The sequence below is a fragment of the Oncorhynchus masou genome, chromosome 16 (genome assembly GCF_036934945.1).
Source record: "Oncorhynchus masou masou isolate Uvic2021 chromosome 16, UVic_Omas_1.1, whole genome shotgun sequence".
Lineage (NCBI taxonomy): Eukaryota > Metazoa > Chordata > Actinopteri > Salmoniformes > Salmonidae > Oncorhynchus > Oncorhynchus masou.
This window is the reverse complement of record NC_088227.1, coordinates 46,623,271-46,641,396: the sequence shown is the minus strand read 5'-3', so window position 1 is coordinate 46,641,396 and position 18,126 is coordinate 46,623,271. Positions and strand designations below refer to the sequence as shown.

General features: G+C 43.4%; 1 protein-coding gene across 1 annotated transcript in view; it reads left to right on the top strand.

The window, feature by feature from the left end:
- sec63 (SEC63 homolog, protein translocation regulator) overlaps positions 1-1,721 on the top strand; it is a 64,372-nt gene extending 62,651 nt beyond the window's left edge. The window contains exon 20 of the mRNA XM_064991785.1: positions 751-1,721. Within this exon, the coding sequence (XP_064847857.1) occupies positions 751-888 (138 nt within the window). The 3' untranslated portion in view covers positions 889-1,721. The remainder of the gene's footprint in view (positions 1-750) is intronic.
- The last annotated feature ends 16,405 nt before the right edge of the window (positions 1,722-18,126 follow it).

Sequence of the window (18,126 nt, the reverse complement as noted above, 5' to 3'; positions counted from 1 at the left end):
TTCTCTACCCGTGTTTTACAGCACCACAATGCCTGTTCCACCCATGTTCTCTACCCGTGTTTTACAGCACCACAATGCCTGTTCCACCCATGTTCTCTACCCATGTTTTACCCACAGCACACAGCTTTGACCTACTGCAGGATTTATGTTGATATTGTACTTCAGTCTAATAGTTTGAAGAACAATAGGATTCAGACCAGCAGCTCATTTCTGTCTGCAGTCTCCAACTGTGTGTTTTAACTATATATATTTTAACTGTGTATATTGTAACTATATATTGTAACTGTGTGTATTGTAACTGTGTATTGTAACTGTGTGTTGTAACTGTGTGTGTTGTAACTGTGTGTGTTGTAACTGTGTGTGTTGTAACTGTGTGTGTTGTATATCTGTGTGTGTTGTATATCTGTGTGTGTTGTAACTGTGTGTGTTGTATATCTGTGTGTGTTGTAACTGTGTGTGTTGTAACTGTGTGTGTTGTAACTGTGTGTGTTGTAACTGTGTGTGTTGTAACTGTGTGTGTTGTATATCTGTGTGTGTTGTAACTGTGTGTGTTGTAACTGTGTATTTTAACTGTGTGTGTTGTAACTATATATTGTAACTATATATTGTAACTGTGTTTTAACTATGTGTTTTAACTATGTGTTTTAACTATGTGTTTTAACTATGTGTTTTAACTGTGTGTTTTAACTGTGTGTATTGTAACTATATATTGTAACTATATATTGTAACTATGTGTTTTAACTGTGCCAGCTGGAGGTGCACGAGGCCAAGGCGGTGTTGGACAACCACCCCCAGTGGGACATCCCAGAAACAGAGGAGGAAGACGAGGAACAGGAGGACAGTGACGGGATCGAGGAGAGCGAAGAGGAGGATGAAGACAACGACTAAACACACACATACACACACAACCACCCAGGGCAGTTTGTACACACACACCCCCATACTGACATGGACTGTGGACCTCCCTATGGCCCCGCCCCTCACATCCTTTTCTACAGGGACCTAGACTGGGTCCTGACTCTGATGTTCACTTTCACAGGACAACTGTCAATATATATATCCAGCCCTGTGTGTCTGTCTGAATGAGTGTGTGTCTGTGTGTCTGAATGAGTGTGTGTGTGTGTGTGTCTGAATGTGTGTGTGTGTGTGTCTGAATGAGTGTGTGTGTGTCTGAATGAGTGTGTGTGTGTGTCTGAATGAGTGTGTGTGTGTCTGAATGAGTGTGTGTGTGTGTCTGAATGTGTGTGTGTGTGTGTGTGTCTGAATGTGTGTGTGTGTGTGTCTGAATGTGTGTGTGTGTGTGTCTGAATGTGTGTGTGTGTGTCTGAATGTGTGTGTGTCTGTGTCTGAATGAGTGTGTGTGTGTGTGTCTGAATGTGTGTGTGTCTAAATGAGTGTGTGTCTGTCTGAATGAGTGTGTGTCTGTCTGAATGAGTGTGTGTCTGTGTCTAAATGAGTGTGTGTCTGTCTGAATGAGTGTGTGTCTGTCTGAATGAGTGTGTGTGTGTGTCTGAATGAGTGTGTGTCTGAATGAGTGTGTGTCTGTGTGTTTGATTAAGAGAGGGAGAGAGAGTGTGTGAGCGAGTGTGTGTGTGTGTGTGTGTGTGTGTGTGTGTGAGAGAGTGTGTGTGTGTTTCTTGTTACCGAGGCTCTGTGGTTCCCCAGGGTGTGTAAACAACTTCCCTTATCAAAATAAATATCAGAAATGGACTCAACTGAAATCATGACATGTTTGTATTTGTTCATAATTGAAGGAGTTTTCAACATCTCTCATCCCAAACTCCCTTCCCCAGATGATGGACTGCAGTGTAGCAGGTTTCACGTAGAAATGTCAGTGCATAGATCTGTAATACTCATTGAAAGCTAGTCTGATAGGTGGTAGAAACGTACGTATGATATTTCTATGCTTTCTGGATTTAAGTTTTATTTTTTATTTTGTCTAATTACTTTTGGTTTTTGTACGCTGGCTTTAAACAGCTAAATATTTCATATTTTTGGTTATTGAGAAGATATTTTACAGCGGTTTTGGGACGGTACAATTAGTCTACACAATAGATTGACTTGTTTTGTCACAAACTGAAATTTAAAGCGGCGGCAATAGACCGGACGACCGGGGGAGGGGCGACGAGGTGGGGAGGGGCGACGGACTGGGGGAGGTGGGAGGGCGACGGACTGCGGGAGGTGGGGGGGCGACGGACCGAGGGGGGCGACGGGCCGGACGACCAGGGGATGGGCGACGAGCCGGGGGAGGGGGGCGACGGGCCGGGGGAGGGGGGGAGGGGTGACGGACAAGGGGGATGTGGGGAGGCTAAAGGGAAGCATGAGTTTTAGCTCACCAAGGTAACAACACAGTGTGATCAGAGACTTAGTAACTTAGTTGTACCTATAACTACAAACAGGTTTTTTGGGGTTATTACATACTTACCTAATTTCCAGATATCCTGTAAACTACCCACAATGCTCTATTTTCTCAACGTCGTATGGAGGATCTACTCTGTGCTACTGAGTTTGTATGCTCAAACTGGCTAACGTTAGCCACTAGCATGTTAATGTATTCGAGATCAAGTGTTGTTGGTGGTGAGCTACAATCCACCAATCACAGCAGGCTGCGGTGGGCTCAAAACTAAAGAGGAAATCACACCTCTAATTGGTGTTGTACCTGGTTCGTTCTCTGTGTGAAGTCGAGCTGCGTGAGTTTTGTATTTTTACCAACTTGACTTAATGCTAGCGCGTTAGCTGGCGGACATCAGGAATCTTACCTGTTTGGGATTTCCCCGATTTTAATATTCTACCTTCTCTAGGATAACTTCCAAAGAGAAGTCATTTTCAAGGAGGAGAGGGAGCGAGGGATGCAGCTTGAGGGGAAATGAGAGAGGACACACTCAGCCACTCAGTGGTCACAATTAATCAGATTTATGTTTTTTGAACAACTAGCCGTTCAACAACTGTCATTCTAGTTTATTTTTATTATTTTGTAAATGAACACAGGGCTCAACTGCTCAGCTCTGTGGTCAGAAAATATAATGTATTTTGTAGTTCTGTTGGAGAAAAATAACAATATCTGGTGGCGAATATCAAGACTTCTCGATAATTGTTGTTATTATTTACATTCGAGTGCAATGCTACCTGGGAGGGAAGGTTCAATTCAGACTGCTTTCATTATGGTGCGCAGTCCCTCGTCACGGTGCGTAGTCCCTCGTCACGGGGCGTAGTCCCTCGTCACGGGGCGTAGTCCCTGTAGTCCCTCGTCACGGGGCGCAGTCCCTCGTCACGGTGCGCAGTCCCTCGTCACGGGGCGCAGTCCCTCGTCACGGGGCGCAGTCCCTCGTCACGGAGCGCAGTCCCTCGTCACGGTGCGTAGTCCCTCGTCACGGGGCGTAGTCCCTCGTCACGGAGCGTAGTCCCTCGTCACGGTGCGCAGTCCCTCGTCACGGGGCGCAGTCCCTCGTCACGGGGCGCAGTCCCTCGTCACGGTGCGTAGTCCCTCGTCACGGGGCGCAGTCCCTCGTCACGGGGCGTAGTCCCTCGTCACGGTGCGTAGTCCCTCGTCACGGGGCGTAGTCCCTCGTCACGGTGCGTAGTCCCTCGTCACGGGGCGCAGTCCCTCGTCACGGGGCGCAGTCCCTCGTCACGGGGCGCAGTCCCTCGTCACGGGGAAGGGGCTCCTAGATGCTGATCCCCCCCCCCCAAGGTTAGGATTGGGGAAGGGGCTCCTAGATGCTGATCCCCCCCCCTCCCCGGGGTTAGGATTGGGTAAAGGGAAACTGATACTAGATCTGTACATAAGGGCCGCTGACCAACAGGAACTATAATAGATACCAAACACAAACTACCGGCCACTTTGGTTTACAAAGCAGGCATTGTAAATGGAAAAACTATATATATATATTATTTGTATTTTAAATCATTTCAAAAATAAAATCACTTTTAAATTAGATGATTCCGTCTGTTATCAAGGGGGTTAATTTTCTCACACACACAGGACTGTATACACACACACACACACACACACACACAGGACTGTATACACACACACACACACAGGACTGTATACACACACACACACAGGACTGTATACACACACACACACACAGGACTGTATACACACACACACACACACAGGACTGTATACACACACACACACACACACACACACAGGACTGTATACACACACACACACACACACACACAGGACTGTATACACACACACACACACAGGACTGTATACACACACACACACACAGGACTGTATACACACACACACACAGGACTGTATACACACACACACAGGACTGTATACACACACACACACACAGGACTGTATACACACACACACACACACACAGGACTGTATACACACACACACACACACAGGACTGTATACACACACACACACACAGGACTGTATACACACACACACACAGGACTGTATACACACACACACACACAGGACTGTATACACACACACACACACACAGGACTGTATACACACACACACACAGGACTGTATACACACACACACACAGGACTGTATACACACACACACACACAGGACTGTATACACACACACACACACAGGACTGTATACACACACACACACACACACAGGACTGTATACACACACACACACACACACAGGACTGTATACACACACACACACACACACAGGACTGTATACACACACACACACACACACAGGACTGTATACACACACACACAGGACTGTATACACACACACACAGGACTGTATACACACACACAGGACTGTATACACACACACAGGACTGTATACACACACACAGGACTGTATACACACACACAGGACTGTATACACACACACAGGACTGTATACACACACACACACACACAGGACTGTATACACACACACAGGACTGTATACACACACACACACACACACAGGACTGTATACACACACACACACACACACACAGGACTGTATACACACACACACACACACAAGACTGTATACACACACACACACACACACAGGACTGTATACACACACACACACACACAGGACTGTATACACACACACACACACAGGACTGTATACACACACACACACAGGACTGTATACACACACACACACACACACAGGACTGTATACACACACACACACAGGACTGTATACACACACACACACACAGGACTGTATACACGTGCACACGCTCACACACACAGGACTGTATACACGTGCACACGCTCACACACACACAGGACTGTATACACGTGCACACGCTCACACACACACAGGACTGTATACACGTGCACACGCTCACACACACAGGACTGTATACACACACACACAGGACTGTATACACGTGCACACGCTCACACACACAGGACTGTATACACTTGCACACGCTCACACACACAGGACTGTATACACACACACACACAGGACTGTATACACACACACACACACAGGACTGTATACACGTGCACACGCTCACACACACAGGACTGTATACACGTGCACACGCTCACACACACACAGGACTGTATACACGTGCACACGCTCACACACACAGGACTGTATACACGTGCACACGCTCACACACACACAGGACTGTATACACGTGCACACGCTCACACACACACAGGACTGTATACACGTGCACACGCTCACACACACACAGGACTGTATACACGTGCACACGCTCACACACACACAGGACTGTATACACGTGCACACGCTCACACACACACAGGACTGTATACACACACACACAGGACTGTATACACGTGCACACGCTCACACACACAGGACTGTATACACGTGCACACGCTCACACACACAGGACTGTATACACGTGCACACGCTCACACACACAGGACTGTATACACACACACACAGGACTGTATACACGTGCACACGCTCACACACACAGGACTGTATACACGTGCACACGCTCACACACACAGGACTGTATACACACACACACACACAGGACTGTATACACACACACACACACAGGACTGTATACACGTGCACACGCTCACACACACAGGACTGTATACACGTGCACACGCTCACACACACAGGACTGTATACACACACACACACAGGACTGTATACACGTGCACACGCTCACACACACAGGACTGTATACACGTGCACACACAGGACTGTATACACACACACACACAGGACTGTATACACGTGCACACGCTCACACACACACAGGACTGTATACACGTGCACACGCTCACACACACACAGGACTGTATACACGTGCACACGCTCACACACACACAGGACTGTATACACGTGCACACGCTCACACACACACAGGACTGTATACACACACACACAGGACTGTATACACGTGCACACGCTCACACACACAGGACTGTATACACACACACACAGGACTGTATACACGTGCACACGCTCACACACACAGGACTGTATACACGTGCACACGCTCACACACACAGGACTGTATACACACACACACACAGGACTGTATACACACACACACACACAGGACTGTATACACGTGCACACGCTCACACACACAGGACTGTATACACGTGCACACGCTCACACACACACAGGACTGTATACACGTGCACACTCTCACACACACACAGGACTGTATACACGTGCACACGCTCACACACACACAGGACTGTATACACGTGCACACGCTCACACACACACATGACTGTATACACGTGCACACGCTCACACACACACAGGACTGTATACACGTGCACACGCTCACACACACACAGGACTGTATACACGTGCACACGCTCACACACACACAGGACTGTATACACACACACACAGGACTGTATACACGTGCACACGCTCACACACACAGGACTGTATACACACACACACAGGACTGTATACACGTGCACACGCTCACACACACAGGACTGTATACACGTGCACACGCTCACACACACAGGACTGTATACACACACACACAGGACTGTATACACGTGCACACGCTCACACACACAGGACTGTATACACGTGCACACGCTCACACACACAGGACTGTATACACACACACACACACAGGACTGTATACACACACACACACACAGGACTGTATACACGTGCACACGCTCACACACACAGGACTGTATACACACACACACACAGGACTGTATACACGTGCACACGCTCACACACACAGGACTGTATACACGTGCACACGCTCACACACACACAGGACTGTATACACGTGCACACGCTCACACACACACAGGACTGTATACACGTGCACACGCTCACACACACACAGGACTGTATACACGTGCACACGCTCACACACACACAGGACTGTATACACACACACACAGGACTGTATACACGTGCACACGCTCACACACACAGGACTGTATACACACACACACAGGACTGTATACACGTGCACACGCTCACACACACAGGACTGTATACACGTGCACACGCTCACACACACAGGACTGTATACACGTGCACACGCTCACACACACAGGACTGTATACACACACACACACAGGACTGTATACACGTGCACACGCTCACACACACAGGACTGTATACACGTGCACACACAGGACTGTATACACACACACACACAGGACTGTATACACGTGCACACGCTCACACACACAGGACTGTATACACGTGCACACACAGGACTGTATACACACACACACACAGGACTGTATACACGTGCACACGCTCACACACACAGGACTGTATACACACACACACACACACAGGACTGTATACACGTGCACACGCTCACACACACAGGACTGTATACACGTGCACACGCTCACACACACAGGACTGTATACACACACACACACAGGACTGTATACACGTGCACACGCTCACACACACACAGGACTGTATACACGTGCACACGCTCACACACACAGGACTGTATACACGTGCACACGCTCACACACACAGGACTGTATACACACACACACAGGACTGTATACACGTGCACACACAGGACTGTATACACACACACACACAGGACTGTATACACGTGCACACGCTCACACACACAGGACTGTGTATACACACACACACACACACAGGACTGTATACACGTGCACACGCTCACACACACAGGACTGTGTATACACACACACACACACACAGGACTGTATACACGTGCACACGCTCACACACACAGGACTGTATACACGTGCACACGCTCACACACACAGGACTGTATACACACACACACAGGACTGTATACACGTGCACACACAGGACTGTATACACACACACACACAGGACTGTATACACGTGCACACGCTCACACACACAGGACTGTATACACGTGCACACGCTCACACACACACAGGACTGTATACACGTGCACACGCTCACACACACCCAGGACTGTATACACGTGCACACGCTCACACACACACAGGACTGTATACACGTGCGCACGCTCACACACACAGGACTGTATACACGTGCACACGCTCACACACACACAGGACTGTGGACTGTATACACGTGCACACGCTCACACACACACAGGACTGTATACACGTGCACACGCTCACACACACACAGGACTGTATACACGTGCACACGCTCACACACACACAGGACTGTATACACGTGCGCACGCTCACACACACACAGGACTGTATACACGTGCGCACACACACACACACACACATAAGGAATGTAGGAAATGCTTGAGGGGGAGGGGGGGGTTTCAACATGCGCGTGATGACTTGATGCTCCAGGGCATTTCTTACCGAATACACTTCCTGTTTATAGAGTAGCCTCATAGAACACATTCCCTTTGTGTCTTTAATGATGTACACTTTATCTGATGAAGGGACTGGGAGACTAGTCAGGATCGAGGGAAAGATGAACGGAGCAAAGTACAGAGAGATCCTTGATGAAAACCTCCTCCAGAGCGCTCAGGACCTCAGACTGGGGCGAAGGTTCACCTTCCAACAGGACAACGATCCTAAGCACACAATCAAGACAACGCAGGTGTGGCTTTCGGACAAGTCTCTGAATGTCCTTGAGTGGCCCAGCCAGAGCCTGGACATGAACCCGATCGAACATCTCTGGAGAGACCAGACCTGAAAATAGCTGTGCAGCGACGCTCCCCATCCAACCTGACAGAGCTTGAGAGGATCTGCAGAGAAGAATGGGAGAAAGTCCCCAAATACAGCTTCATACCCGGGGCGGCAGGTAGCCTTTTGGTTCGAGCTTTGGACTAGGAACCGAAAGGTTGCAAGTTCAAATCCCCAAGCTGACAAGGTACACATTTTTAATTCTTCCCGTGAAGAAGGCAGTTAACCCACAGTTCCTAGGCCGTCATTGAAAATAAGTTGTTCTTAAAAAAACAACAACTCTGGTGTAAATCGCTGCCAAAGGTGCTTCAACAAAGTACTGAGTAAAGAGTCTGAATGTGATATTTCTGTTTATTTTTGACAAAATTAGCGAAAATGTCTAAACTGTTTTTGCTTGGTTATTATGAGTTATTGTGTGTAGATTGATGAGGGGGGGGGGGGCATATTTAATACATTTTAGAAAAAGGCTGTAACGTAACAAGATGTAGAAATAGTCACAGGGACTGAATACTTTAATGTTGAGTTGTTTTTTAAACTGCAAAAAATAAATACTGTTTCTAACACTTGTCAGATTCTACCTCGTATGACTTCAGATTGTGTTGCTTCTGTCTGTCGCCAGATTGTCTCAACATTTAAACAATAAAGCATTTGATTCTTCCGTTCTCTTGACGTTGGATCATCTTACTTCCAGTATTTAAGTAAATATCTTCTTCAGTATGACAGAAGTAGATCATATTGTCCAACCCATCGGTTATCTCACCCACCCTCATATGCCATGTCTTGACATATGCAGATAAACAGATAAGTACATTTTATATTGTAAAACTTTTCACAGCCAGCTTTCTAGCTTTCCCCCAAGGCCCTCTCCCCCTCTCCTCTCTTCCTTCTCCCTCCTCTCTTCCTTCTCCCTCCTCTCTTCCTTCTCCCTCCTCTCTTCCTTCTCCCTCCTCTCTTTCCCTCTCCCTCCTCTTTCCCACTCTCCTCTTTTCCTTCTCCCTCCTCTCTTCCTTCTCCCTCCTCTCTTTCCCTCTCCCTCCTCTTTCCCACTCTCCTCTTTTCCTTCTCCCTCCTCTCTTCCTTCTCCCTCCTCTCTTTCCCTCTCCCTCCTCTTTCCCACTCTCCTCTCTTCCTTCTCCCTCCTCTCTTTCCCTCTCCCTCCTCTCTTTCCCTCTCTCTCCTCTCTTTCCCTCTCCCCCCTCTTTCCCTCTCTCTCCTCTCTTTCCCTCTCCCTCTCTCTCTCTCCTCTCCCTCACTCTCCCTCTCTCCCTTCTCTCTTTCCCTCTCCCTTCTCTTTCCCTCTCTCCTATCTTTCCCTCTCTTTCCCTCTCCTCTTTCCCTCTCTCCCTCCTCTCTTTCCCTCTCTCCCTCCTCTCTCTCCCTCTCCCTCCTCTCTTTCCCTCTCCCTCCTCTCTTTCCCTCTCCCTCCTCTCCTTCCCTCTCCCTCCTCTCTTTCCCTCTCCCTCCTCTCTTTCCCTCTCCCTCCTCTTTCCCTCTCCTCTCTTTCCCTCTCCTCTCTTTCCCTCTCTCTCCCTCCTCTTTCCCTCTCCTCTCTTTCCCACTCCCTCCTCTTTCCCTCTCCTCTCTTTCCCTCTCCTCTCTTTCCCCCTCTCCTCTCTTTCCCCCTCTCTCTCTCCTCTTTCCCTCTCTCCCTTCTCTCTCTCCTCTTTCCCTCTCTCCCTTCTCTCTTTCCCTCTCTCCCTTCTCTCTTTCCCTCTCCTCTCTTTCCCTCTCTCCTCTCTTTCCCTCTCCTCTCTTTCCCACGCCCTCCTCTCTTTCCCTCTCCCTCCTCTCTTTCCCTCCCTCTTTCCCTCTCCCTCCTCTCTTTCCTCCTCTCCCTCCTCTTTCCCTCTCTCTCCTCTCTTTCCCTCTCCTCTCGTTCCCTCCCTCTTTCCCTCTCCCTCCTCTCTTTCCCCCTCTCCTCTCCCTCTCTCTCCTCTCTTTCCCTCTCCTCTTTCCCTCTCTCTCCTCCCTCTCTCCTTTCAAGCCAGCATGACAACTCCATAATGAGTTGGCAAGAGAGCAGTAACAGTCTGTTACCCAGGCTAACAGACTGGCACCCAGGCAAGTAACTCCTCTTTCAGAAATGTAACAAGTGAGCAACACTGCTCTCTGCTGGACAGAACAGTGAACTGCAGTGTAATCATCATAGTGGCCACTAGAGGGTGATGGTACTCCATCAACACAAATCAATACCTCAACTCAGCAAAAAAAAATCAATGTCCCTTTTTTCAGGACCCTGTCTTTCAAAAAGAATTCGAAAAAATCCAAATAACTTCACAGATCTTCACTGTAAAAAGTTTAAACACTGTTTCCCATGCTTGTTCAATGAACCATAAACAATTAATGAACATGCACCTGTGGAAAGGTCGTTAAGACAATAACAGCTTACAGACGGTAGGCAATAAAGGTCACAGTTATGAAAATTAAATGAAATGAATGGAGGTTCTTTTCAGTCTGATAGTCTTTAATAAATACACGTTTTGACCGTTTAGACCAAGTTAATCTGCTCACTTTGTGTTCAATTATTTGTGATGTTTGTTACAATGAATGTAGTAAACAATAATTCCTATTCATATTGAATAGTCAGATGCGTTTTTCCGTATTTCTTTGCATTTCTTTTTTTTACTCATTTCTTTTATTTATTTTAGACTGACGAGTTTCAGAAGAAAGTTCTTTGTTTCCGGCCATTTTGAGCCTGTAATCAAACCCACAAATGCTGATGCTCCAGATACTCAACTAGTCCAAAGAAGGCCTGTTTTACTGCTTCTTTAATCAGAACAGTTTTCAGCTGTTCTAACATAATTGCAAAATCATTTTTCTAACGTTCAATTAGCCTTTTAAAATGATAAACTTGGATTAGCGAACACAACGTGCCATTGGAACACAGGAGAGATGGATGCTGATAATGGGCCTCTGTTCGCTTATTCCATTAAAAATCAGCCGTTTCCAGCTACAATAGTCATATACAACGTTAACAATGTCTACACTGTATTTCTGATCAATTTGATGTTATTTTAATGGACAAAAAAATGTGCTTTTCTTTCAAAAACAAGGACATTTCTGAGTGACCCCAAACTTTTGAACGGTAGTGTGTATATATATATATATATATATATATTGTGTCTATATAGTATATAGTGTATGTAGAAATACAGTGGGGAGAACAAGTATTTGATACACTGCCGATTTTGCAGGTTTTCCTACTTACAAAGCATGTAGAGGTCTGTCATTTCTATCATAGGAACACTTCAACTGTGAAATACGGAATCTAAAACAAAATTCCAGAAAATCACATTGTATGATTTTTAAGTAATTCATTTGCATTTTATTGCATGACATAAGTATTTGATACATCAGAAAAGCAGAACTTAATATTTGGTACAGAAACCTTTGTTTGCAATTATATATATTGTGTCTCTATAGTATATAGTGTGTATATATATATATTGTGTGTGTATATATATATATATATATATATATATATATATATATATATATATATATATATATATATATATATATATATATATATATATTGTGTCTCTATATTATATAGTGTGTATATATATTGTGTCTCTATATTATATAGTGTGTATATATATTGTGTCTCTATAGTATATAGTGTGTATATATATATATATTGTGTCTCTATAGTATATAGTGTGTATATATATATGTGTCTCTATATTATATAGTGTGTATATATATTGGGTCTCTATAGTATATAGTGTGTATATATATATATATTGTGTCTCTGTAGTATATAGTGTGTATATATATTGTGTCTCTATAGTGTATAGTGTGTATATATATATATATTGTGTCTCTATAGTATATAGTGTGTATATATATATATATAGTGTCTCTATAGTATATAGTGTGTATATATATTGTGTCTCTATAGTGTATAGTGTGTATATATATATATATATATATATATATATATTGTGTCTCTATAGTATATAGTGTGTATATATATTGTGTGTCTATAGTGTATAGTGTGTATATATATATATTGTGTCTCTATAGTAGATAGTGTGTATATATATTGTGTCTCTATATTATATAGTGTGTATATATATTGTGTCTCTATAGTATATAGTGTGTATATATAATGTGACTCTATAGTATATAGTGTGTATATATATTGTGTCTCTATAGTATATAGTGTGTATATATATTGTGTCTCTATAGTATATAGTGTGTATATATATATATATATATAGTGTCTCTATAGTATATAGTGTGTATATATATTGTGTCTCTATAGTGTATAGTGTGTATATATATATATATATATATTGTGTCTCTATAGTATATAGTGTGTATATATATTGTGTGTCTATAGTGTATAGTGTGTATATATATATATTGTGTCTCTATAGTAGATAGTGTGTATATATATATTGTGTCTCTATAGTATATAGCGTATATATAAATATATTTTGTCTCTATAGTATATAATGTGTATATATATTGTGTCTCTATATTATATAGTGTGTATATATATTGTGTCTCTATATTATATAGTGTGTATATATATTGTGTGTCTATAGTATATAGTGTGTATATATAATGTGACTCTATAGTATATAGTGTGTATATATATTGTGTCTCTATAGTATATAGTGTGTATATATATTGTGTCTCTATAGTATATAGTGTATATATATATATTGTGTCTCTATAGTATGTAGTGTGTATATATATATTGTGTCTCTATATTATATAGTGTATATATATATATATTGTGTCTCTATAGTATATAGTGTGTATATATATATTGTGTCTCTATAGTATATAGTGTATATATATATATATATATATATATATATATATATATATATATATATTGTGTCTCTATAGTATATAGTGTGTATATATATTGTGTCTCTATAGTATATAGTGTGTATATATATATTGTGTCTCTATAGTATATAGTGTGTATATATATATTGTGTCTCTATAGTATATAGTGTATATATATATTGTTTCTCTATAGTATATATTGTGTAAATATATATTGTGTCTCTATAGTATATAGTGTATATATATATTGTGTCTCTATAGTATATAGTGTGTATATATATATTGTGTCTCTATAGTATATAGTGTATATATATATTGTGTCTCTATAGTATATAGTGTGTATATATATATATTGTGTCTCTATAGTATATAGTGTGTATATATATTGTGTCTCTATAGTATATAGTGTATATATATATTGTGTCTCTATAACATATATAAATATAATGTCTTACAGAGCATTCCCATAAATCCTCTCAGGTTTCTTCAACTGGGATCTTCTGACTGATCAGAGCGGCGTTGATGTTGTGCCGTGATGCCAGCAGATTCCAGATGGCCTTTGCCAGTGGCTCATCATCTCCATTCATCAGTGAGTCGATGGTTTGAAGAGTCTCGCTGGAAATGTAACCCAATGTTAACATGTGCAGCAGACAGTGAAGAGCAGCAGTCGATTTATTTCAGCATTATTAAGCCTACTTTACAGTATTGTAGCCTGCTTTACCTGTTCATTTTCCTGGGCTTTCGCGTTCGGCGTTGTCCCCGGCGAATAGCACTGACCGTGAGCCTGATCCCCATGCGTAACAGTGTTTTACCGACGCGTTTAATTATTCACGGCTCCTTTCTCTGTGCTGGAGTTCTTTAAAGAGAAACAAGCCTCCCACCCTTGATGAGCTACCAGCAGGACAGTAGACTCTTACCGAGTCCAAATGTTTTCTAACCACGTCTGGGTGGATTCAGAACAAATTACTATGGGAGTAAATATCACTGAATGACACAGCATGGGGACAGGTCTTGATCAATCAATCTAATTTTTATTTGGAAATCTTAGGATTGTTTTTGTGCTCTTCACTATCACAATATTAAAAACTCTCAAATGCATTCATGAATTAAATGGCTTTAGCCGTCATGTCATGGTCCCTGTGATAAAGGTGCTCATGGGCCTAATGTATATAATGAATATTAATTTGGAGGGTAGAAATGATTAAACATTAAAGCATTAGACGTCTCACTAAAGGCGTCAGTCATACAAAAGTTATACTTAAATCCGATCTGGTTCTCTAGCAGATTAGTAAGAATGTTTTACCCCATGTTCAAGAATGGCCCGTTTCCTTTTATTCAGATTACAACCTCTCCCTTTAGTCAGATTACAACCTCTCCCTTTAGTCAGATTACAACCTCTCCCTTTATTCAGATTACAACCTCTCCCTTTAGTCAGATTACAACCTCTCCCTTTATTCAGATTACAACCTCTCCCTTTAGTCAGATTACAACCTCTTCCTTTAGTCAGATTACAACCTCTCCCTTTATTCAGATTACAACCTCTCCCTTTAGTCAGATTACAACCTCTCCCTTTAGTCAGATTACAACCTCTCCCTTTAGTCAGATTACAACCTCTCCCTTTAGTCAGATTACAACCTCTCCCTTTAGTCAGATTACAACCTCTCCCTTTAGTCAGATTACAACCTCTCCCTTTAGTCAGATTACAACCTCTCCCTTTAGTCAGATTACAACCTCTCCCTTTTGTCAGATTACAACCTCTCCCTTTAGTCAGATTACAACCTCTCCCTTTAGTCAGATTACAACCTCTCCCTTTAGTCAGATTACAACCTCTCCCTTTAGTCAGATTACAACCTCTCCCTTTAGTCAGATTACAACCTCTCCCTTTATTCAGATTACAACCTCTCCCTTTAGTCAGATTACAACCTCTCCCTTTATTCAGATTACAACCTCTCCCTTTAGTCAGATTACAACCTCTCCCTTTAGTCAGATTACAACCTCTCCCTTTAGTCAGATTACAACCTCTCCCTTTAGTCAGATTACAACCTCTCCCTTTATTCAGATTACAACCTCTCCCTTTAGTCAGATTACAACCTCTCCCTTTAGTCAGATTACAACCTCTCCCTTTAGTCAGATTACAACCTCTCCCTTTAGTCAGATTACAACCTCTCCCTTTATTCAGATTACAACCTCTCCCTTTAGTCAGATTACAACCTCTCCCTTTATTCAGATTACAACCTCTCCCTTTAGTCAGATTACAACCTCTCCCTTTAGTCAGATTACAACCTCTCCCTTTAGTCAGATTACAACCTCTCCCTTTAGTCAGATTACAACCTCTCCCTTTATTCAGATTACAACCTCTCCCTTTAGTCAGATTACAACCTCTCCCTTTATTCAGATTACAACCTCTCCCTTTAGTCAGATTACAACCTCTCCCTTTAGTCAGATTACAACCTCTCCCTTTAGTCAGATTACAACCTCTCCCTTTAGTCAGATTACAACCTCTCCCTTTAGTCAGATTACAACCTCTCCCTTTAGTCCGATTACAACCTCTCCCTTTAGTCAGATTACAACCTCTCCCTTTAGTCAGATTACAACCTCTCCCTTTCGGTTATTTGAAAGCGAAATAATCTCCAAAATATCTTTCTTTTTAAAACAAACCACAGAAAGTTGACTGAAATTTCAGTTTAATCCACCTGAGAAAAAAACAGAACAAATAATAAACAAATATGGTGGTTAAACTCAAATATACTTCAAAAATATATTTTTCTATTTCGATAGTGTTTAAAAAAGGTCTAATTTCAGTGAATTATATCATAAATAGGACCGGTAGAGTTATGTCACACATGCAGCTAACACAGACATGGAAACGTCTGCTCTACACAAAACATTTTATTTCTGTCATGGAAATGTTCCTATTACCAATTCATTTACGGTTTCTATGCCTTTAGTTTTCCATGTGGACCAATTCATCTGTGAATTGTGAAAAGCAGTCTGAGGATTGTTCCAGAAGGTTGTGTGTCTAGGGAGGGATATTGGTTGTATAGTACAACACCACACCACTCCAGTGCAGTACAACACCACTCCAGTGCAGTACAACACCACTCCAGTGCAGTACAACAACACTCCAGTGCAGTACAACACCACTCCAGTGCAGTACAACACCACTCCAGTGCAGTACAGCACCAATCCGGTACTGTACAACACCACTCCAGTGCAGTGCAGTACAACACCCCTCCAGTGCAGTACAACACCCCTCCAGTGCAGTACAACACAACACCACTCCAGTGCAGTACAACTCCAGTGCAGTACAGCACCAATCCGGTACAACACAACACCACTCTAGTGCAGTACAACACCACTCCAGTGCAGTACGACACCACTCCAGTGCAGTACAACACAACACCACTCCAGTGCAGTACAACACCACTCCAGTGCAGTACAACACCACTCTAGTCCAGCACAACACCACTCCTGTGCAGTACAACACCACTCCAGTGCAGTACAACACCACTCCAGTGCAGTACAACACCACTCTAGTCCAGCACAACACCACTCCAGTGCAGTACAACACCACTCCAGTGCAGTACAACACCACTCCAGTGCAGTACAACACCACTCCAGTGCAGTACAACACCACTCCAGTGCAGTACAACACCACTCCAGTACAGTACAACACCACTCCAGTGCAGTACAACACCACTCCAGTGCAGTACAACACCACTCCAGTGCAGTACAACACCACTCCAGTGCAGTACAACACCACTCCAGTGCAGTACAACACCACTCCAGTACAGTACAACACCACTCCAGTGCAGTACAACACCACTCCAGTGCAGTACAACACCACTCCAGTGCAGTACAACACCACTCCAGTACAGTACAACACCACTCCAGTGCAGTACAGCACCAATCCGGTACTGTACAACACCACTCCAGTGCAGTACAACACCACTCCTGTGCAGTACCATTCCAGCCTGTTTAAATTAGCTTATGTTAACTAGCTTTTATGTTTTAAACCCAAAATTCAAACACACAGCCTTAAATTACCTGTATCAAAGTGTGTATACAGTGGGGCAAAAAAGTTTTTAGTCAGCCACCAATTGTGCAAGTTCTCCCACTTAAAAAGACCTGAATGGGGGGACAAAATGGCGCCGTAGAGAGAACACGGTGTTTCAGCGAGCTCTCGTGGCTTTCGTAAATTTATATTCTTACATTAATATC